This window comes from Dipodomys spectabilis, unplaced genomic scaffold (assembly GCF_019054845.1).
Source record: "Dipodomys spectabilis isolate Male_0828 unplaced genomic scaffold, ASM1905484v1 ptg000107l, whole genome shotgun sequence".
In the NCBI taxonomy this organism is placed as follows: domain Eukaryota; kingdom Metazoa; phylum Chordata; class Mammalia; order Rodentia; family Heteromyidae; genus Dipodomys; species Dipodomys spectabilis.
In genome coordinates this window covers 4,282,964-4,305,969 of record NW_024870784.1, presented here as the reverse complement: position 1 = coordinate 4,305,969, position 23,006 = coordinate 4,282,964, and the positions used below count along the sequence as shown (strand labels likewise).

The 23,006-nt window shown below is 53.9% G+C and overlaps 1 protein-coding gene across 2 annotated transcripts; it reads left to right on the top strand.

Annotated features, from left to right (window-relative positions):
• Positions 1-1,310: 1,310 nt before the first annotated feature.
• Vps26c (VPS26 endosomal protein sorting factor C) lies at positions 1,311-22,957 on the top strand. 2 transcript variants are annotated; one of them, XM_042687182.1, is made up of 8 exons: positions 1,311-1,440; positions 11,071-11,214; positions 12,713-12,862; positions 18,358-18,438; positions 19,770-19,844; positions 21,201-21,351; positions 22,108-22,260; positions 22,364-22,957. In XM_042687182.1, exons 1-8 carry the CDS (start codon positions 1,384-1,386, stop codon positions 22,468-22,470), a joined length of 918 nt encoding a protein of 305 aa, XP_042543116.1. In that variant the 5' UTR covers positions 1,311-1,383; the 3' UTR covers positions 22,471-22,957. The 2 variants fall into 2 exon arrangements, with proteins under 2 accessions (XP_042543116.1, XP_042543117.1); XM_042687183.1 differs by having other exon boundaries at positions 22,108-22,256; positions 22,364-22,457.
• The last annotated feature ends 49 nt before the right edge of the window (positions 22,958-23,006 follow it).

Genomic DNA, 23,006 nt, shown 5'->3' with positions numbered 1-23,006 from the left:
TGTTTTTACCAGCTGGAAATGCTGGGTGGCAAGCCGAGGGAATCTGTCCAGTTCTTGAATTGCAGATAGACGGATGCCTACATCCCACGTCAGATTCTTTTACAATTCCCTCGTTTGAGCGGCTGGAAGACCCGCAGGACCGGCAGGACCCGGCGAAGCCCTCAGGGCAGCGGAGCTGAAAGCAGACCCGAACGCGGGGAAATTCCGCACTCATTAACCTCGCAAAGCACCTGCAGTTACGGCACCATCCCTGCGGGCCCGGGGCCCCCTCACACCCGCGACAGCAGCGCGTGCACCCGTTCCGCAGAGAACCTGCGGTGAGTGAGTGCCAGGAGGAAGACCTGGCGGCGGAGCCCCGCGACGCAGGGACACGTGACTGCCTCTGGGCTTGTGTGGACAGACACTGGCGGCAGAGTCCATCTCGGTGAGTGGGGTGCGAGGCTGCCCGGGCCGCCGGGCACAGAGCGCGCGCGGCGGGCCGGTTCCCGCTCCGAATCCCGCCTTTCACCCCCCACGCCCCCCCCCCCCCCCCCGGCCCAGCGGGCGGTGCAGGCGCGGCACCCTGCACCCAGCACCGGCTTCCAGGACACGCGCCTGGGAAGTACCCACAAGCCCCCGCGACCGCGGGCCCGGCCGAGTGACGCAGCGCGGCGGCCAGCCGCGGAGCGAGGTCACCCCGCGCTCCCCGAGACCTTGGCCGCCCGCCGGGGGCGGGACCGCAGCCAGCCAATCGGCGTGCCCACAGCAGGCGCGCGCGCGCGCGCGCGCGGTGCCCCGCCCCTGCGGCGGACCAGACCTCTCCCACAGGGAGGACGGGCACAGGGCGAGCTGCCCCGAAGGAAGCCCAGGGTAGAGGTGAAGGAGGAGGACGCTGTGAGAAGGGGACGCGTTCTCAAGTTACAGCCTCCCGAAGGCTGCCTTCACAGCGCAGCCCCTAGGCGCCGCACAGCCTGACGGGAGCTCCACCTTCCTGCGCAGCCAGCGCCCGCGAGACAGTCTCGGCCCCACCCGCTACCGCGGGGCACGCTGGGAGAAACACGGGTTTTCCGTAAACGAGAAGAGGGGCATTTCCGGCTATCCTTGCGGAAGGGGTGGAGCTAGTCTCATCCCGCCCCCACGTCCGGCGAGAAGAGGGACGGGGCGGGGGGAGGGCCTGGAAGGGAGGTGAATCTGTCTGCGCCTCAAAGGCCCACCCCTACGCCGGAAGGAGAAGGGCGTGGCGCGCAGGCCGAGTGGACCCGACGTCCGGAGGGCGGACGTGAGAGGTCACGTGCCCTCGCTGCGCGACGGTGAGGGAAAGGGGCTGGGCCCGGGCGGGAGGCGGGGCGGCCTGCCGCTCGGGTCTCTCGCGGCCGGAAGTGGGGACTCCGCGGCGATTCCGGCATGGGGACCTCACTGGACATCAAGATTAAAAGAGCGAATAAGGTGTACCACGCCGGGGTGAGTGGAGGGGTCCTGGCCCGCAGTGCCAGCGTCTGCACGGTTGTGGGCGGGGCAGGTGCGGCCCCGCCGGGCGCCCCCCTGCTTTCTGCCCCTTGGCCCCCACGGAGCGCGTCTGCGGGTCGCGCCGCGGCCTGGGCCTGCGGGGGCCGCAGTCGGAGCTGCGCGGGTCGGATGAACGGAAGGCAGAGGCACAAGTGTGCTCGTCTGATGGCAGCCTGCTTGAGGCCGCGAGCGTTTCCAACGCCGTGCAGAAGCTGGCTTCTTTCTGGGCAGGTTTGGCATGTTAGGATGCTAGTCCAAGCGTGAAAGCTTCCAGCTTGGGGGCGTGGGTCAGTGGTGGAGCAGAGCGCTTGCCTGGAAAGTCCTAGGCCGAGTTCAGTCTCCACTGCCACACGATACCAACAGTTTGTAAAAGCTAACAAGTCATTAAGCTTTGCCCGGGCAGGAAAGTCCGTGAGGCTCTGACCCTCAGTTAACCACCAAAACAAACTGGAACGGGAGTTGTGGCTCAAGTGGTAGAGCGCTTGAGAAAAAAGCTCAGGGACAGCTCCCAGGCCCTGAAAGGTCAAGCTCAGGACCAGCACAGAAATCTAACATAAAAAGCCCAGAGTCATGACTCCTGTGGTAGAACACTTTAAGCATGAAGCCCTGAGTTCAAAACCCAGGTACTGCCAAAAATACTTAATAAAAATTAAAAAATGAAAGAAGACCTTAAATGTTGATTCTAGAAGAAAAACTTGCCTAATTTCTGTTTCTGATATTTACTCTGTGTGTGTGTGTTCGTGTGTGTTCAAAGACAAGAAGAAAATAACTAACCAATATATCTAATCAACTGACAAAACTCTGCCACTGGTTCTCATGATCTGCCCTGCAGGGCCTGGGCTTGCTGGTGCTGTCATGGGTGCCTCCCAGGCCCCAGAGGACAAGACCATCATTGGTCACCTGATGAAACCTTGGTGCCTAAGGGGAGTTTATACTCCCTGCACCATGGCTGGCAGGACCTCTCTTTCATCTTTAGCTGGCTGCAGATGAAGCTGATGGCCTACAGAATTTCCATCTCATCTTCTCTGTAGGCCTCAGTAGTACTGGTCAAGATTAGTCACTAACCATTTCACTTACTGATTAGTGTCTGTAATTCGCACGGTTTGCTTGAGCTGTTTGTTATATTAACCTGAGCTCATGCAACAGTGTCCTGGCCTGGAGCTAGAATGGTGTTCCTTCAAGCGAGCTGTATTTGTTCTGTGACCACAATGAGCTATCTTATGTCCCAGAAGACATTAGGACCCGTGACTTCATTTTGTTTTAGTGTGTGTGCCCTTGTGTGTGTGCACGTACATGTGTGTGCATGCACGTGTGTGTGAGTGCCTGTGCAAGTGCATGCTAGTACTGGAGCTTTTTCATTCAAGACTAGTGCTCTCCCAGTTGAGCCACACTTCCACTTCCTGCTTTATGGTAGTTATTTGGAGATAAGAGTCTCATTCACTTTCCTGCCTGGGCTGGCTTTGAACCACAGCCTCCTGAATAGCTAGGATTACATGTATGATCTGGTTTCAGGCTTGTGGCAGCCAGCACCTCCCACTTTTCTGATGAGGACACTGAGGCCTAGACAGGGTGAGGTGTCTGGTCAGCCAGTCAGGTTCCCATCCCGCAGGAGACACTGCTCCCCAAGAGCTGTTTTGTCCCAAATAGGGGAATTGGTAACATGCACATGATTGTTAATCATTTTTTAGGAGGGGCAAAAATAATGACTTGCTAAGTCAAAACAAAAAAAGACGGATGATACTTGTATTCTGAAAGCATGCAAAGTCTGTGGTTGTGCTTTTTTTCCTTTTAGTTATGGGAGCAGTGGAGGTGGTTTTTGATTCTCTGGACTGGAATTTAACATTGATATTTAGTTTTTTTTTTTCCTGGACAAAATTTCTGTTTGATAAAAAATTTTAAGTTCCAGTTGAGTCATTAAAAAATATACAAACAAGCCGGGCGCTGGTGTCTCACACCTGTAATCTTAGCTACTCTGGAGGCTGAGATCTGAGGATTGCAGTTCAAAGCCAGCCCAGGCAGGAAATTCTGTGAGACTCTTATCTCCAATAAACCACTTAGAATACTGGAAGTGGCGCTGTGGCTCAAGTGGTAGGGCACTAGCTTTGAGCTGAAGAGCTGAGCGACAGCACTCAGGCCCAGAGTTCAAGGCCCACCAATGACAAAAAACTGTGTGTGTGTGTGTGTGTGTGTATACACACATAATATATACAATATATACAAACATAATGTGTACCATGTAAGATGAATGTAAAGGGGAAATCCCCTTCCTCTCCTCCCTTTCTGTCTCCCAAGCAGAGGTATGGATGCCAAGCATATATATGCACATGTGCTATGCTTAACACTGAGTTTATCTGGGAGACTTTTCACACCAAACATACTCATCAATGGCATTCTTTCTTTACATTGTTTAGTATATAACATTCATTCCACCATTGTTGGTTAATTTCTATAGGGCTGAAGGTCAATAAAGACAGGAAGATATATAAAATAAGACGATGAAATGCTGGAAGTAGCGTATCTATGAGGTATGAGGAGCATAAAGCAGGGTGTCGTCATTTCTGGGGACTCTGGAGCACCCCAACTTTGAAATGAAGTGTAGGCTAGAATGTCCATGGCCCTCAGCACTGTTGGCTTCAGTCGGGAGGAATGGAGATGACCCAGGGCAAACTGAACCAGAACCTGTGGACACCTGGGGGACAGTCAGAGCGCATTCAGAGGCTCACAGCCACCCATGTTCACCACATGGGAGGGGCCAGCAATTTGTCAGTGTGACTTGGCTTATCTCTTTGAAATGTTACTTCTGTCTCCCATAGATTTTCTCTGTAGTCTTCAGCCCCATTTTTCATTTTGTTGTTGTTGTTGATTTGTTGGTTGTGGGGCTTGAACTCTGGGCCTGGCTTAACCCCATTTTTAAACTTTAAAAATTAGCTGTTTGGTTAAGTTGTCATCTCCTTAAAAAATGTATTTAAAAAATACATTTCCACTGGGCACCAGTGGCTCACATCTGTAATCCTAGCTACTCAGGAGGCTGAAAAATCTTGAGGATCGCGGTTCAAAGCCAGCCTGGGCAGGAAAGTCCGTGAGACTCTATCTCCAGTAAAACCACAAGAAAACCAGAAGTGGAGCTGTGGCTCAAGTGGTAGAGTGCTCATCTTGAGCTGAAGAGCTCAGGGACAGCGTTAGGAATGCTGAGGGCCAGAGAAACCTGGGTAAGAATTCCCAAGTCCCGGCCCCAGTGTGCCTTCTCAGGGTCTCAGGCTGTGTTTGAGGATCTGTTGAGAGTATGTGTCAGGACCCCAGCCACAGACCCGGGCCCACATCAGTCACTCACTCGGCAGTGGTCGCCTTGCTCTATCTTCTCCGTACCCACCCTTGAAGTCTGCTGGCCTTCAGAACTGTCCATCGGCCATGCAGGCATCCACAGTGCAGTATCAGATGGACACCTGTCTGCTGTGTACTTGGAGGAAGGGGCTGGTGGGGACCAAAGAACACAGAGATGTGATAGTATTTCTGGCCCTGCCTGGAAGCTGCGTTTTCTTGAGTGGTGCAGTAATGTGTTCTTTTTTTTTTTTTTTTGGGTCCGGTTGTGGGGCTTGAACTCTGGGCCTGGGCGCTGTCCCTCAGCTCTTCAGCTCAAGGCTAGCGCTCTACCACTTGAGCCATAACGCCATTTCCGGCTTTTTTCTTTTTGCTTAGGTGGTGCTGGGGAATTGAATCCAGGGCCTCAGGCATGCAAAGCAAGCACTCTACCACTGAGCCACCTTCCCAGCCCCAGTAATGTGTTCTTGATCAAACAGTTTGTTTCTTTGTTGTACAGAGAGCACTTCCTGGTTAAAAGGACTCTGCCGTCAATCTTTCTGTAATGTAATATAATTCATTTATTTTTAGGAATTTGCTGTGTTTTACTTTCTTCAGTGTGGTGCACACACTCATGAAAGTGACACTGTTAAATATTGTGGTTGTGAAATTCATATATAAGATTTACACCCTAGCATGGCCAGGTTATAGTAACAAGGGATTTATCTACCACAGGGTGATTGTTTTACCGCAAAACCTGCATGTTGTTATGTTTGGCGTGCATGTGATTTCTTGTTAAAAAAAATAAAGAGAAGCTCTGTACCTAGCAGCTCATTATTATGAAGAAAAATTGCAACGCTCAAGTGCTGTTTTACAAAGGCCTAACTATGCTGTGTCCCACTGGATTCTTGCTAAAACAATGAGAAGCCAATGCGGTCAGGGCGTGGGGTCTTTGAGCTGGGAGGGGTCTCAAGGCAACTCGGGGTCATGAGCCTTTTAGGAAGCACCATCATCTAAACTTGTAAAAGGCTGTCTTTTTCCACTTATAACCTAATATTCCAGAAAAAGACTCATCTCCTAAATCACAGTCTAAGCCTTATGTAAGGCATGAAGGAGTGTCCGCGCGCCGCAGCTGTCTGTCGGAGGTGTGGATGCAGCAATTGTTCCTGTAGCTTCAGGAGCCCTTCTGCCCCGCCCCTCCCCCATCCTGTGTGTCCTAACTGCACCTGCACCAGACAGCCTCTGCCCCTGCCCTGCCCCTGCCCTGCCCCTCCCGTTTCCTCCCCTGCCAGGACCTCTGCCAGGGTGGCTGCTTTTCTTCTGCCTTCCTCCTGTCCTACCTCACCCTGGATTCTGTTCTGGGTCATCCAGCAGGTCCACTCTGTGCCCCGAAACCAGACCACACCTTCCACGCCATCCTGCTGCGGCAGCTCAGGCAGGTTGGGGTCCTCCCCTCCCCATTCTGCCTGGCTCTCCTTCATTCAGCACTCCAGGCTGTGTGCGCAGAGCCCAGCTGTGCCCCTGCCCAGCCACCTTGGGGGGAGAGCTTCTTGGCAGGTGCCCAGTGCTCGGCCTGCCTGGAGCGCGTGCCCTTGCTAGGAGTGAGCGACCCTTCACTGCCGCCCCTCAGCTCCCTTCTCTCCAGGCTTCCCTGCCCGTCTCTCAGCAGGGCCCAGTCCCAAGTTCAAGGTGAAGCTACCTCTTTATTTCTTCTCCCTTCCCATTGCAGCTACACATGAGGAGTTGGTAAGCCCCAGCTCCAGGTAGCGCTTCACTCCCTTTTTCCTTAGCCCTCTTTTACTGTATTTTCCTATAGACTCCAGGGGCTTTCCAGGCTGACCCGATTCCCCTCCGGGAGGCTCCAGGAGAGCAGTTACATCTGCACCAGCTGTGCCGGGCCTGAGCCTCAGAGGGCGGCCTCAGGAAGAACTGCAGGGAGGCCGGCTGGACCTCCAGAGCCTCTACCCCGCGTGGCCTTGCCGCGTGTGGCCTCTGCCAGGTTGCTGCACTGGCCAAACATGCCGGCCGCGGTTCCTCTTGCTTCACAGAGCATTTTCTAGAGCAGCTGTTTCCAGGTCATATTTTTAGGACATATTTTTAGGACTTAACTTGAATTTGTGATATAAAAATGGAAAATGTAAACATTTCCACAAAGAAAAAAGAAAGGACCGTGACTCTGTCCTGTCAGTCTTTTTCTCTCTTTTTTTTTTTTTGGCGGAGGGGGGGAGGGGACTGGTCCTGGGGCTTGAACTCAGGGCCTGGCCACTGTCCCTGAGCCGCTTTTGCTCAAGGCTAGTGCCCTACCTACTACTTGAGCCACAGCCTCACTTAGTTCTTCCTGAGTAGTTTATTGGAGTTAAAGAGTCTCATGGACTCTCCTGTCTGCAGTCTCCAATCTCAGCCTCCTGAGTAGCTAGGGTTACAAGTGTGAGCACTGACACCTGGCCTGACAGTGATTTTTCATATGAATATGTGAAGGATTTCTTTTTTTTTTTTTGGGTCTGGTCATGGGGCCTGAACTCTGGGCCTGGGCGCTGTCCCTCAGCTCTTCAGCTCAAGGCTAGCGCTCTACCACTTGAGCCACAGTGCCACTTCCGGCTTTTTGCTTATGTGGTGCTGAGGAATCAAACCCAGGGCCTCAAGCATGCAAGGCAAGCGCTCTACCACTGAGCCACCTTCCCAGCCCATGTGAAGGATTTTAAAGAAACCTCATTGGGGGGCTGGGAAGGTGGCTCAGTGGTAGAGTGCTTGCCTTGCATGCATGAGGCCCTGGGTTCGATTCCTCAGCACCACATAAGCAGAAAAAAAAAGCCGGAAGTGGCGCTGTGGCTCAAGTGATAGAGCACTAGCCTTGAGCTGAAGAGCTGAGGGACAGCGCCCAGGCCCAGAGTTCAGGCCCCAAGACCGGACCCCTCCCCCCCCCCCCCAAAAAAAAGGAATTTCATTGGAAGGAAGACTTCTTTGCAGTTGTAATGGTCTGTAGTGTACACACTTTTCATAACTTTTTTTTTTGTCGGTTGTGGGGCTTGAACTCTGGGCTTGGGCACAGCTCAAGGCGAGCGCTTTACCACTTGAGCTACAGCGCCACTTCCTGTACACACTTTTCTTGATGCGTTTACCTGTAGCAGAAAAGATCCCGCTCTGACACCGTTTCCTTCTCAAGGCAGTGTAAACTGTGCTTGCCTTCCCTCTTGTATGTTAAAATGAGTATTTCCTTGTAAATAGCTCCAGAAAGAGAGCGCTGTTTAGGATAAGATTGCTCAAAGGTAATTGAAGCCCTGACATTTAGTAAGTGGAGGCCTAAGCAATTCTAATAGGGGGTTTTTTATTGCTGTAGTGTCACTAAAGTCATTTCTAGGCAGAACACAGCAGAGCTGCTCTGTTGGGATGAGGCCATTCCCCACGCCCCCCCCCCCCCCCCCCATGCTGGCACAGGTGGCTGTAGTAACGGCCAGACCCAGTGGGCTGCAGGTTTTCCTTACCAGTGTCCTTAGGCCTGTGGCAAGCCTTAAAGGCTGAGTCCACCTCAAGGTGGACTGTAGTAATGCTGCTCATAGAGGCCTCAAAGCTTTTCACTTCCTAGAGGAGAACTTTAAAAAATATATTTTTAGTGGAATTGGGGTTTAACTCAAGAGTTTTGCTTTAGTCTCTTTTTTGGGGGGGTTGGGGATGGTAGTGGGGCTTGAGGTCAGAGCCTCCCTGCTCTCCCTGAAGTCTTTTTGCTCGGGGGTAGCACTCTACCACTTTGAGCCACCATTCCACTTCTGGTTTTCTGGTGGCTCACTGGAGATAAGAGTCTTATTAGACTTTCCTGCCCGGGCTGGCTTTGAATCGAGAGCCTTAGATCTCAGCCTCCTGAGTAGCTAGGATTACATGCATGAGCCACCAGCGTGCAGCTGCTTTAGTTATTTTTCAGATACAACCTCCCGGGTAGCCTCAGATTGCAGTCCTCCTGTCTAAAGCCTCCTGAGTAGCTGGGATGACTGGACTATACCATTGCACCCCTTTTGTTGGTTGAGATGAGCTCTTAATAACTTTTTCATGGCCTCAAATCATGGTCCTTTCTATCTTTGCCTCCTGAGTAGCTGGATTACAGGCATTACTAGAAGATTTAAACCAAAAAGTACAGGCCCAGCAGTTGGCTGGGTTAGTCTCTTCCCAGTGTTCTCCTTGGTACACTGCCTGTCCTGGACTCTGGTGCCTGAATGCAGCAGTCTGGTGGGTGCTGGCCTCCCTCACACACACACCCCCGCCCCCTGCTGCATTGGTGGGTGCTGGCCTCCCTCACCCCGCCCCTGCTGCATTGGTGGGTGCTGGCCTCCCTCACCCCCACCCCCTGCTGCATTGGTGGGTGCTGGCCTCCCTCACCCCCCGCCCCTGCTGCATTGGTGGGTGCTGGCCTCCCTCACCCCCACCCCCTGCTGCATTGGTGGGTGCTGGCCTCCCTCACCCCCGCCCCTGCTGCATTGGTGGGTGCTGGCCTCCCTCACCCCCCCGTGCCCCTGCTGCATTGGTGGGTGCTGGCCTCCCTCACACACCCCCCCGTGCCCCTGCTGCATTGGTGGGTGCTGGCCTCCCTCACCCCCGCTCCTGCTGCATTGGTGGGTGCTGGCCTCCCTCACCCCCACCCCCTGCTGCATTGGTGGGTGCTGGCTTCCCTCACCCCCCTGTGCCCCTGCTGCATTGGTGGGTGCTGGCCTCCCTCACCCCCGCCCCTGCTGCATTGGTGGGTGCTGGCCTCCCTCACCCCCACCCCCTGCTGCATTGGTGGGTGCTGGCTTCCCTCACCCCCGCCCCCTGCTGCATTGGTGGGTGCTGGCCTCCCTCACCCCCTGCCCCACTGCTGCATTGGTGGGTGCTGGCCCCCTGCCCCACTGCTGCATTGGTGGGTGCTGGCCCCCGCCCCCTGCTGCATTGGTGGGTGCTGGCCTCTCTCTCCTCCCGCCCCACCCCCTGCTGCATTGGTGGGTGCTGCCCCCCGCCCCTGCTGCATTGGTAGGTGCTGGCCTCTCCTCCCGCCCCACCCCCTGCTGCATTGGTGGGTGCTGGCCCTCCCACCCCCTGCTGCATTGGTGGGTGCTGGCCCTCCCACCCCCTGCTGCATTGGTGGGTGCTGGCCTCTCCTCCCGCCCCACCCCCTGCTGCATTGGTGGGTGCTGGCCCTCCCACCCCCTGCTGCATTGGTGGGTGCTGGCCCTCCCACCCCCTGCTGCATTGGTGGGTGCTGGCCCTCCCACCCCCTGCTGTATTGGTGGGTGCTGGCCTTTCTCTCCTCTCGCTGTATTGCTGTCCCCAGGAAGGACAGAACGAGACCAGCACCCTCTGAAGTAAAGTTCAGGGTAACGCACCTAGAAGAGCTCTGCATGCAACACCAGATTGTCATTGGCTGCTGCGTCAGTGACGTCGTCTATCTCTGTGCTTTCTGTCTGCTTTTCTATTCGTGGTTTAAGAGTAGAGTGTCAGATTGGCTGCTTCCACCACTCAAGTGCTGTGTGTGCGTTTATGCAGTAGTCTTGGCCATAGACAGACCCTGTTTCTGTGGTTGCACGCTTTAGACTTGTTTTGTCCCCGTCCCTTGTTGATGCCTTGATTCTCTGAGTTGAGTCTTGTCTGGTGCTGAGATTGTAGCCCATGAGTTAGTTTTTTTCTATGCCTTTGCTCATCCTTCCTCCTCTCCTTTTTGGTAGCACTAGGGCTTGAATTCGAGGCCTCTACCTGCCCAGCCATGTGCTCAGCTGGCACCCCCCCACCTGACCTGTGCCACCATCCTGGCTGTTTGTGGGTTAGTTGGAGGTGGATTCTGGTGGACTTTACTGCCTGAGCTTGACTGGCTCCAACCATGACCCTCCAGATCTCAGCCTCTGGAGTAACTGGGATTAAAGGCCTGAGCCACTGAGGACGTTGATGCTAGCACACAGGAAAAGTCCATGAGACTCTTACTTCCGCAGCTCCCTCTGAAGGGACACTATGAATGCCATGTGTCACTTCACACTGAGCACACTACGGGGACTCAGACATCCTTGGGCCCTTGGGACGGGGGTAGCAGTTGGAATTCTCCCAGCCTGAGATGAAGGTGCAGGGTGGAAGGCAGGGATGGGGCAAAAATCTACCCCCCCCCCCATTCTCCTTGGCGTGTCCACAGCAGTGAGTGGGCGCCCACTGCTCCCAGGGGCGGGGCTTCTCCAGCCCCACTCAGTGTCACAGTTCACGGCCCATTCCTTGAAGGCGCCAAGGACACTTCGTTTCCATAACCGAGCTGCTCTAGTCAGAGGCCATGTTGTCTCGCAGGAAATGCTGTCGGGCGTGGTGGTCATCTCCAGCAAGGATCCCGTGCAGCACCAGGGCGTGTTTCTGACCATGGAAGGAACCGTGAACCTCCAGCTCAGTGCCAAAAGCGTCGGCGTGTTCGAAGCATTTTACAATTCTGCGAAGGTGAGAAGACTCGCTGTCGCACTTGCTTTTATTTCTTGGTTTATTTGTGTGGATGTGCCATACTGGGTCTTGAACTTAGGGCCTCATCCTCTCATGTGGCTTTTTTCCTCAAGATTGGCTCTCTACCACTTGAGCCACAGCTCCATTTCTGTCTTTTTGATGGTTAATTGGAAATAAAAAAAAAGTGAAAGCACCAGCCTTGAGCAAAAAGTGAAGGGATTTTTCTGCCCAGACTGGCTTTGAACTTTTTTTTTTTTTTGTCATGGGGCTTGAACTCTGGGCCTGGGCACTGTCCCTCAGCTCTTCAGCTCAAGGTGAGCGCTCTACTACTTGAGCTACAGTGCTACTTCCAGTTTTCTGGTGGTTTATTGGAGATAAGAGTTTCAGAGACTTTCTGCCTGGGCTGGCTTTGAACCGCGATCCTCAGATCTCAGCCTCCTGTGTAGCTAGGACTACAGCCATGAGCTTCTGTTGCCCAGCTATACTCCCTTTTTATTGCTGTCTGTTTTAATTTGCAAGGGATAAATAGCCCTCATGCTATCAACCCCAAAAGTCATGCTTTGTTTCTAAATGCACCTTTATTTCAAGCCCTGTTTCTGTATATTCCTCCTTGACACATGCGACGAGGTGAATAAGTGAATTAATTGGCCATTAAAAGTAGCAGAGCTTTCTGAGTGTTAGTGGCTTGCACCTAGAGTTCTAGTCACTCAGGAGGCTGAGATCTGAGGATCGCAGTTTGAAGCCAGCTTGGGCAGGAAAGTCCATGAGACTCTTATCTCCAATTAGCCACCAAAAAGCCAGAAGTAGAGCTGTGGCTCAAGTGGTAGAGGGCTAGCCTTGAGCACAAAAGCTCAGGGCCAGCACCCAGGCTCTGAGTTCAAGCCTCAGGTCTTGGTACACACACACAAAAAGACTAGAACTCTTCTGAGAAGTTGTAGCTGTGGCTGTGTCTTTGTCTTCTTCCATCAAATCTGCTATTTATTAGCTGGTCCCCTGTCAAACTGACATTAAGGCAAGCAGGTCTTTTGTCAATTTGTGTGGAGTTTAGTGTTCCAGAAAGCTCTTCTAAAGTTATGGTTTCCTTTTCCCGAAGGCCATGTCAACCCTGAGTGAGGAGGGCCGAGCAGCAGCGCTGTGCTCAGGTTCTGGGACGCTTGTGTCTCTGCAGCGGGCAGGGAGGAGGACCGGACCGCAGGCCTTCTGGCCCGGTTGGGGTGGGAGAGGGAGGGGAAAGGAAGGGGGGACCCAAGGGGGGCCCTCGTTATGCAGTGGGGGTGTTGGCATGGCTCAGGGAGGTGCTTGTGTGAGATCACTTTCTACTGGGCACAAGCACCTCAGACCCATCACTAGAAATGACCCCCATCGTGCCAGAGACTTACCAGATGGAACCGGATTGCTGCTGAAGCACCAGGAAGGCAGCGTCTGGGGCTCAGGCCGGAGCTTCAGGCAGACAGTTGGCACATGCACACTGATGGGCTGAGTTGATTTTTGTTTACAGCCAATCCAGATTATCACCAGCACCATAGAAATGGTGAAGCCAGGGAAGTTTCCCAGCGGGAAGACGGAGATTCCCTTCGAGTTTCCTCTGCACGTGAAGGGGAACAAGGTCCTGTATGAGACCTACCATGGCGTGTTTGTCAACATTCAGGTGCGTTTCCTACCCTGCCTGTGCACGTCTTCAACTTGCTACTGGAAACCAGCTTGAAAGACAGAAGCAGGAGTGGACCCTGCTTTCTTGCAGGCACTGCGTGTGTGCGCGCTGCGCTGCCGCTTGTTTTGCCCTGCTGCCACATTTTGGGTCTGCCCTCTGAGAGATGTCCCCAGCTCATTTGACCATTATTTGTGTGTATGAGCGTGTGTGTGCGCGTGTGCACATGCATGTGCCAGTCCTGGGTCTTGAACTCAGGGTCTGGGTATTATTCCTTAGTTGTTTTGCTCAAGGCTGGTGCTTTATCACGTGAGCCACACCTTCACTTCTGGCTTTTTGCTGGAGATAAGAGTTTCACATGGCTGGGAAGGTGGCTTAGTGGTAGAGTGCTTGCCTAGCATGCATGACGCCCTGGGTTTGATTCCTCAGTACCACATACACAGAAAAAGCCAGAAGTGGTGCTGTGGCTCACGTGGTAGAGTGCTAGCCTTGATCAAAAAGAAGCTCAGTGTGTGCCCAGGCCCTGAGTTCAAGCCCCAGGACTGGCCAAAAAAAAAAGTTGCATAGGCTCTGTTGTCCAACCTGGGTTTGAACTGGAGCCCTCAGAACATAGCCTTCTGAGTAGCCAGGATTGCAGATGTGAGCCGCTGGCATCCAGCACAACCATGATCTCAGGAACCTCATTCTGACTTCCTCCAGACCCGTTTGCTTTGCGCCCTCTGCGGCTGCAGCGACACGGTCACTTTTATGTTGGGAAGGCAGCTACTCCGACTTCTTTCTGCTTCCAGCACTCACTTGCCTATTTTATTCTTACAAGTATCTCTTTGTCTCATCCCCGGAGGCTAGCACTTTCTCATAGGCCTGTATTCTTCACAGGGGACCACTGCAGTGAGGGGAAGGGATTTATGACTTCCGTCCGCCCCTCCTCTCAAGGAGGCTTTCACAGCTACTGTGGTCTCAGGAGCAGAGCCAGAGAAGCTCAGGAAGAAAGGTGTCCTTGTTCCATCCGCACACGGGCAGCAGGGCGAGAGTCAGGAGTTGGATTTATCTGCTAAGCTAATCATTTGGACTTGGTAGATGCTCCTGCTTGTGGAAGGACACGTTATCAGTGCAAGACCTGGAAGTGCTGGGGAGGACGCAGCCACGGGTCCCACTACAAGTCCCAGGAGCCACGGCAGAGATTGGTGCGAAGCTGTAGAAGTGTCTTCCTGTGAAAAAAAGACATGTTCTAGTCCTTTATTAGTACACCTGTGTCAGGTACACACACACACACACACACACACACACACACACACACATACGAGTCTTAAGAATAACAATACTGATTAGAGAAGTTTCTAGAGTCAGCAAGAGTACTTGTGTGCAGACAGCTAGATGCCCATTGCTGGTACGTTGGTGGGAGTTCTGGTCAGCTTGCTAGGCCAGGAATGCTTGCACCATGGTAGGAAGTAGAGAAGAAAATAGCAAGGCTGAAAGTAAGTTGTGTCTTGTGGAAAAACATTGGTTTGTTAGCTTATGTATTTATTTTTGTGCTGGTCTAGGGTGTTTGAACTTGGAACCTGGGTACTGTCCCTGAACTTTTATGCTCAACACTGGTGCTCTACCACTTGAGCCACAGCTCCACTTCCAGCTTTTTTTGGTTAACTACAGATAAGAGTTTCTTGCCCACGCTGGCTTTGAACCATGATCCTCACATCTCAACCTCCTGAGTAGCTGGGATTACAGGTGTGAGCCACTGGGCCTGGCTGGAAAACAATTTTTGTTACCTATCTAGGATCAGCATCATTGGCTTTTAGTGAAAGGGTATATTCATTAGGCATGAATGGAATAAAATCAAGCTTTTACTATTGTACTTGTTCCTCTCCCTTTTTTTTCTTTAATCATCTTTTAGGAAAAGTCATTGGTTTGTTTAAAGTTAAATTGAAATCTCATTGTTTTCTAAATGTTCCAGGAATACACTTGCAGACAGGCATGCGCAAAATGCTGTGTCGTCTAAGAACCATTTCTTAGGGAGTTGGAATGTGCTGATTCCTTTGGCGCCCACCTGCGTGTTTTGTTAGCACAGGGTTAACTCAGAATGTTGCAGCTGGAACCGGCTTTGCTCTATTTCTGTTTTGTTTTGAAACAGTCTGGAACTCACTATGAAACTCAGGCTGGCCCGGGATGCTCCTGAGTGCTGGCAGGACACTGGCTCACTTTGCTTGCTTGCTTGCTGTTTCTCAGGGGACGTTGGGGGAGGACTGGTAGCTCTGGCTCCTCCTAGGCACAAACAGTTTTCATCTTCGTTATTAGGATTGCCTATGAGAATTTGTCAGTCTTTGCTGGTTGTGCTTTCTGCAACCTCTTTTTCTTTTCAGAATCATTTAAATTATGAGCAAGTTGCATTATGTTCTACTCTTATGACCATCTTAGCAGGGTTTTATACTATAGCAAAGCATAATAGCAATAGCCCCCATGTGTGCTGAAATCACATAGTCAGAAGTTTCTAGAGACTCTACACCATCTTCCCAGTTAGAAGTGCCCTTGATAGGAGCCTGCTTTACACCTGACAGGTAGCTTCCTCTTTTGCCACCAATGCCTGTGTATTGATAGTCAGACCCCTCCCCTCCCCACCCCCCCAGGCCCATCCATCCTGCAGATGCTTCCTGTGAGATGCCTTCTGGCTGCCCTTGACCTCCATTGCTCACACCACTACCCTCACTCCTTGGACTAGGTGAGGGAGTGAGAGAGCTGGATAGGTATGCCCTGCTGTATAAATGCACGGTGGCTCATGCTTGTAGTCCTAGCTACCCGGGTGGTTGAGATCTGAGGATTGTGGTTCAGAGCCAGCCCCAGCAGGAAAGTCTGTGAGCCTCTTATCTCCAGTTAACCACCTAAAAACTGGAGGTGGAACTGTGGCTCCAAGTGGAAAAGTGCTAGCCTTGAGCAACAGAGCTCAGGGATAGCACCCAGGCTCTGAGTTCAAGTTCCACAAACCATAAATAAATAAATACATAAATGAAAATAAATGAATCCACATCCCACCTTTGTGAACCCCTAGCAGCTTCCTGCACTTACCTCTAGGGAATGAGTGAGGAGTGGTGTGAAGAGCTAGCTGGGCACAGGACTAGGCTGTGGACTGCTCATGCTGAGTACGGGAGATAGGACAGCTGTCCTGCTCGCCTCGTAGAAGTTCTTCCATCACTGTTCATACCCCTCCATTCACAAGCACACAACCCAGCTCACACTGACTTCCGCAAACCAGGGCTCAGCTAGTGGATACAGAACTGTCCAGACGCCATCCTGCAGCACGAGAGGTGTGTGTTCCTCCACTTCCCCTTGCTCTGCTCATCGCTCCCTTGAATTACTAATCACTGTCTTCCTATCGGCCAAAGCCGATGCCTGTGCATCCCCCCTTCTGTTCACAAGGCATGGATCCATCTTGATGGGCTTTGGCAAACCAGGGCCCTGGGGTCGTAGAACCAGCAACCCCAGGGGATCAGACTGGTTCAGCCATTCTCTGCTGTGCTGGCTTTGCCTCAGGTGGCTGGGCTGCCATCTACTGTACCACCAAACTCAGCTAGACAGAATTCTCTCCTGAGCTCCGTGGTGCAGTTCTGGTTTCCCGCTGCCCAGGGAAATCACCTGTCCAGTCCTGAACCTAATAGTAAGAAGGGGGGTTCCTCTGGGAGAAGAACAGGAAAGACCAGGCAAGCCTGAGCAGAATGTGTGTGCTACACTGTGTGAGGAATATATACAACACACGCGCGCGCACACACACACACAGCACCAGCTTTCACCGAGCAATATATACAACACACACACCACACACACATACACCACCACCACCACCACCACCACCACCACCACCACGCTTTCACCGAGCAAGTCTGGATGTACACTGGATTGAAATCTCATTAGGGGGAGGCATCCATGCCTATGTGCAGATATATAACCACTAAGATCCTTGTAGACAAGAGTGATCCTTAGGAAAATATTTCAGCTCCCAGCAGTACCTTAAATATATAGGAACTTATTTCATGTGGATAGGTTGTTCATAGGAATGTAGCTTCTTAGAAGATTCACGACTATGCATATAGTCCCAGGTATAAAAATTACTTTTGATGTAATCTAAAGTTTTTTTCTGGATGACTAAGGCAACAGCTGACTTTAAACATGAGATCTCATTAAGCAGATGCGAGAGTTTTTTTTTTTTTGGTTGGTCATGGGGCTTGAACTCTAGGTCTGAACACTGTCCCTGCACTCTTCAGCTCAAGGCAAGCGCTCTACCATTTGAGCCACAGCACCACTTCCGGTCTTCTAGTGGTTTATTGGAGATAAGAGTCTCATGGAATTTCCTGCCCGGGCTGGCTTTGAACCGTGATCCTCAAGTCTCAGCCTCCTGAGTAGCTAGGATTATGGGCGTGAGCCACTGGCGCCCAGCTTGCGAGAGCTTTTTGTTTTGTTTCTGTGCTGGGCTGGACCAGGGCCTTGTGTGGACCACTGAGCCGCACCCTGAGCTCCCGGATTTTGCGCATGTATTCACATCCTGAGCTCCCTGTTATTACTTTCGCAAATCTGGTGTTAGGTCACTGATGAGGGCGCAGAATTTTGTTCGCAAGCATCCTTCCTCAAGGGCAAGAATGTGTGGTTCCAGTTCCGGGCTGTGTTAACTTGGTTTCCAGCCCTGGCGCGTGCTCTCGTGGAAGTGCGCATTTGCCGCCCTCCCGTCCACCACAGGCGCACCAGCAGTCCCATGCCGAGCTGTGCCACGCCACGCCACGTTCTGCCTCAGATGCAGATGCTGTCTGGGTCTTGGTTGGGGGCGGGGTGGGACAGGTGCACTGAGCTGGCTGGAGGTGGCTGTGGGTGTGGGCTTCTCTACTATTTACCTTTGCAGATCTTGGACTTAAAAAAAAAGTGGTTTTCCCTTCTTCATTCCTCTCTACCGTGTGTGTGTGTGTGTGTGTGTGTGTGTGTGTGTGTGTGTGTGTGTAGAGCAAGTGCTGCAGTTCCCTGGGTCGAGGCCAGTCGGGGCACCTCCTGCAGCCTGGGAGCCCCAGGTGCAGATGGCAGAACGGAGATGCAGGTTGTGTGTCTGGCCTCACGGTGAGCTGCAGAAGATACAGCTTCAGGATGCCTGTGGGAATAGCCTGAAGAATAATAGTAAAGAGACTTTTTGTTTTGTCAGTTGTGGGGCCTGAATTCTAGGCCTGGGTTCTGTCCCTGAGCTCTTCAGCTCAAAGTTAGCATGCTACCACTTGAGCCACAGCGCTACTTCTGGCTTTTTCTGCTTATGTGGTGCTGAGGAATGGAACCCAGGGCCTCAGGCATGCAAGGCAAGCGCTCTACCACTGAGCCACCTTCCCCGCCAAATGCCTTTATTTTGAACATTAACTTCTCCCATTGTGTGTACTAATTTCGTGTAACACAGTAATTCACTGGGAAAGTTTGGTGTGGAGCTGGACAGAGGGCCCCCCCCACGCTACCCTCTCCCCCTGTCTCCCTCTCCCCAGTACACCCTGCGCTGTGACATGAAGCGGTCTCTGCTGGCCAAGGACCTGACCAAGACCTGTGAATTCATCGTCCATTCCACTGTAAGCTTTGTCTTGGGCTCTGGGTGGGGTCTGGGATGCACCATGCCTGGGTTCCAAGCTAGCCAAAGTCCCTGCCATCTCTCGGGTGTCAGCAGAGATAGGACTGCCGTGCTCGGTGGATGCCCGCCTGTGCGGTTTGTGTTTCACCTGAGGCCAGTAGCCGAAGCCCGGCCTGCTTTGCCCCCAGAGCGCCACATCGCCTCAGGCCCCGAGGTGCTAGGGCATATGGCCCTTGTGAGGCGTGCTCAAGGCCTGCCACCCTGGCACTCTTGCCGGTGAGAACACGTAGGTACGCTCCAGGCTGTGGTGGACTTTCCTGACATCATTTTACAGTCACAGGTGTTCTTAAAAATGCCATTTCTAGCCAGGTGCTAGGTGGCTCATACCTGTAGGCTTAGGTAGGTACTAATGCCAAAGCACTCTGCAGTGTGGTTTACAAGTTAAACAGGAAGATTATTCTCACTAAGAATGCATTCATAAGTGCACTGCTTACTCCGGAATGATGTTCCGGCTTGGAATATCAGCCCATGGAAAATGAGTGAACGTGGCACACTGGGCGAGCCCTTCCTCCACCTGCTCCCTGGGTCTGGATGGCCCCTTGAATCCTGGGCCCTGGGTTGGAACCGCCACCGGGCATCAGGATTCCGCAGTGGACGGTGTGGTTGATTTGGATAATGCCTGTCGTTCATTCTCTAGTGACTCTTCAGGCAGACAGCATTGTAGCCTACTCGCCCTGCACCGCCCTGGCCACATTCTCAGTGGGGCCACTCAGCAAACAAGGCCTTGAGCTTTGTGCCTCAGTTTCTTACTGAGGGGTGGCCATCAGAGAGATGTGACAGCCATATGCCAACTCAGATACTGTACCTCCCAGAAGTTCTGCTCTCTTCCTTGGGTCTAACTTGAAAACTCGGAGCCCAGGGGCTGGGAAGATGGCTCAGTGGTAAAGAGCTTGCCTTGCATACCTGAGGTCCTGGGTTCGATTCCTCAGCACCACATAAGCAGAAAAAGCCGGAAGTGGCGCTCTGGCTCAAGTGGTAGAGAGCTAGCCTTGAGCTGAAGAGCTGAGGGACAGCGCCCAGGCCCAGAGTTCAGGCCCCATGACTGGCAAAAAAAAAAAAAGAAAACTCGGAGCCCATAAGTTCCCTCGGAGATGTAGACATATGTCCATGCAGTTTGTAGATGAGGAAAGGGGAAACAGGAGATGCCGACCAAGGGCAGATCTGAGTTGTCCCCTGCCCTTCCCCAGCCCCCTTAGGCTCTCTCTCTGTGCCGCCTCTCAGCTGCGGGCCCCTGGGCACTCACCCCAAGCTTGTGGTTTCCCTCCTGTTTAGCCTCAGAAGGGGAAGCTGACTCCGAGTCCTGTGGACTTCACCATCACACCGGAAACCTTGCAGAATGTCAAGGAGGTAACCGCTCCTCACACTGCCGTGCACCTCCACCACGACCGCCGCCGGCCCGGCGACCTTTGGCTGGTTCAGGTCGTTAGAGGGGAGGTTGATCCTAACTGTTGTCCTATCCAAACTGGCGGTTGCCTTTCATGCTGAACTCACGAATGGCTTGGAAGAAGAATACTTTTAAAGGTGCTTATGATTCTCCATGTTTGGTTTTTGACATGGGCCTGGCTGTGCTGCCCAGGCTAGCCTGAACTGGTCTTCAGAGATCTTTCCACCTCCACTTCTCAAATGCTGGAACTACAGGCATAACCCACCATGCACAGTTTGATCCTGACTCTGTACTGCCTTCCTTGTTTTCCAGCATTGTGGGCCTTGACCTGTGGCACTGCCTGTTTCCAGCTGCCCCTTTACTTTCAGTGTGGCCACATATGTATGTATGTGGCAACACACACGCACACACACACACACGCACACACACACACACACGCACACGTTTTTTCAATATTTATTTATTTTGGTGGCTAGTTGTCCTTTGTTCTGGAATACCCTTGACAACTTCTCAGACCTGTTTTTTTTTTTTTTTTTTGGGTCCGGTCATGGGGCCTGAGCTCTGGGCCTGAGCGCTGTCCCTCAGCTCTTCAGCTCAAGGCTCGCACTCTACCACTTGAGCCACAGTGCCACTTCCGGCTTTTATCTTTTTGCTTATGTGGTGCTGAGGAATCGAACCCAGGGCCTCATGCATGCAAGGCAAGCGCTCTACCACTGAGCCACCTTCCTAGCCCCCTTCTCAGACTTCTTACACTCTGTCTTTTTGCCTGGTGGGTGGAGCTTTCTGATTGGAATGGAGATGCTGGGGTGATTCTCCGAGTCATCTGCGCCCCCCCCCCCTCCCCGTGGGTCATGTCCAGAGGTGCCTTACAGATGGATAACACGGTGTCTACAGGTAGATGACTCAGTGTCTTCACCTGAAATCTCATTGATACATCACCATTTTGCAGAACAGAGTCCTATTGGATTGTCTTAAGTGCCAGCCGGGTGCTGATGGCTCACACCTGTAATCCTAGCTACTCAGGAGGCTGAGATCTGAGGATTGTGGTTCAAAGCCAGCCCCGGCAGGAAAGTCTGTGAGACTCTTATATCCAATGAACCACCAGAAAACCAGAAGTGGTGCTGTGGCTCCAGTGGTAGAGCGCTCACCTTGAGTTGAAGAGCAGAAGGACAGCACCCAGGCCCAGAGTTCAAGCCCCATGACCAACAACAAGAAGAAACTAAGTGCCAGATTTCATAGTATTGATTTATTCCAGAGTAATTATGGAGCAATTTCTCCTTTCTCCTCCAGGCCTGATGTCTTTGCTTTTCTCGTTCTAGAGAGCCTCGCTCCCCAGATTCCTCATTAGAGGACATCTGAACTCCACCAGCTGCGCCATCACACAGCCGCTGACGGGCGAGCTGGTGGTGGAGCACTCGGATGCTGCGGTCCGCAGCATTGAGCTGCAGCTGGTCCGCGTGGAGACCTGCGGTGAGGCCGCTTGGGGCTGGGGGGGGGGGGCCTGGAGGCTGGGTGTCCTTTGCAGTAAATATGCGCGTCACCAAGATGCCTAAGAGCCAGTCCTCAGTAACAGGTTTATTTGGCTCGGTTCTGGTTTTGAGAAGGTGACGTGCACAGTGCTGACATCTGGTGGGGGACGGCAAGGGGTGCTGCACTGTGCGATGGTGGGGACGGAAGGGAGAGGACGGGCGCCCGAGAGGCCGCCGTGTCAGAGCTGCCCCTCTGCAGCCCACCAGCCTGGCCACCGAGGCTGGTGACATACCGTAGACAGGCCGTTGGCATGCCTGCCCGCTCTGTCCACCTGACTGCAGAGGAGGAGGATTACTCTAGACACCTAAGTGTTGCCAAGAGCAATGGCGCCTGGGACAGACCCCCAACTCCTGAGTTTCCTCCATCCTCCCTCCGCCTTTACTGGCCGGATATGGGTAGCTGGGCTGTCGCGGGCCGGGCGAAGGGCACACTGCAGCAGGCCTTCACAGGACGCCAGGCCGGGCCGCCGGAGGCCGGGGACCCGAGGCCGGGCCGCCGAGCAGCGATGCGGGGCCTTGGCTCAGACCGGCGCGGTGTGTCACGGCTCGGGCTTCCTCCGCCCAGCCCACTCCGCAGGCCTAGGGTCCCCACTTCGTTGACGTGGGGATTAAGGGCAATGTGGGGGCACATTAAAACCCGGGCCATGAAGTCGGGGAGAGGGGGTGGAGGAACTTTCTGGAATCTGCTCCCCCGCAGGCTGCGCGGAAGGCTACGCGCGCGACGCCACGGAGATCCAGAACATCCAGATCGCCGAGGGCGACGTGTGCCGGGGCCTGCCGGTGCCCGTCCACATGGTCTTCCCGCGGCTCTTCACCTGCCCCACGCTCGAGACCACCAACTTCAAAGTGGGTAAGCGGCCGTCGGCCCCCGCGTCTGCCCGGGTCCGGGAGTGACCCCGGGGGTCCCCCGCGGCGGGGCCTCGCGTGCCCACGAGCCCTCGTCTCCCCCGCAGAGTTCGAGGTGAACGTCGTGGTGCTGCTCCACGCCGACCACCTCATCACCGAGAACTTCCCGCTCCGGCTGTGCCGCACCGAGCCCGCCCGGCCCGGGCCCGTGTGACCCGCAGCGGCGGCCTCGCCTCCGCCTGCCCACCCGCGCGCCCTCGCTCACGGAGCCGCGGCGGGCGGGCGCTGCCCCGTGATGACCGGTAGTTGGAAGGGCTTGGACCCCTCCACGGGGCGGGGCCTGCCCACGCCTCCCCCAACCCCTCTGGGCCCTGGCCAGGGGTTCGCCGGGCCAGCTTCCCCAGCCTGTCAGGGGAGGCCGAGCGGCCCGCGACGCCCCTTCCTAGGCTTCACTGCGAGGGTGGCGGTGGCGGACCGAAGGCTTCCAGCCCCTCCGTCAGGTACCGGCACAGCGCCTTCTTTTTTTACAACGTCACCCCGTTTTCTTGGTCCCCAGTTAATGAGCCCTGAAAGGAGGTGCGCTCCTCTGCACACTGGCCAGCCTTCCCTTGCGGGACTAGGCGGGCTCACCCTGGGGCCCTGGGGGCCGCAGACGCAGGCAGCCCGGCCCCGCCCCGCAGGCAGCCCGGCCCCGCCCCGCCGTGCACACAGCCCGTGGCCCAGTGCAGCCCGGCCCCGCCCCGCCCCGCG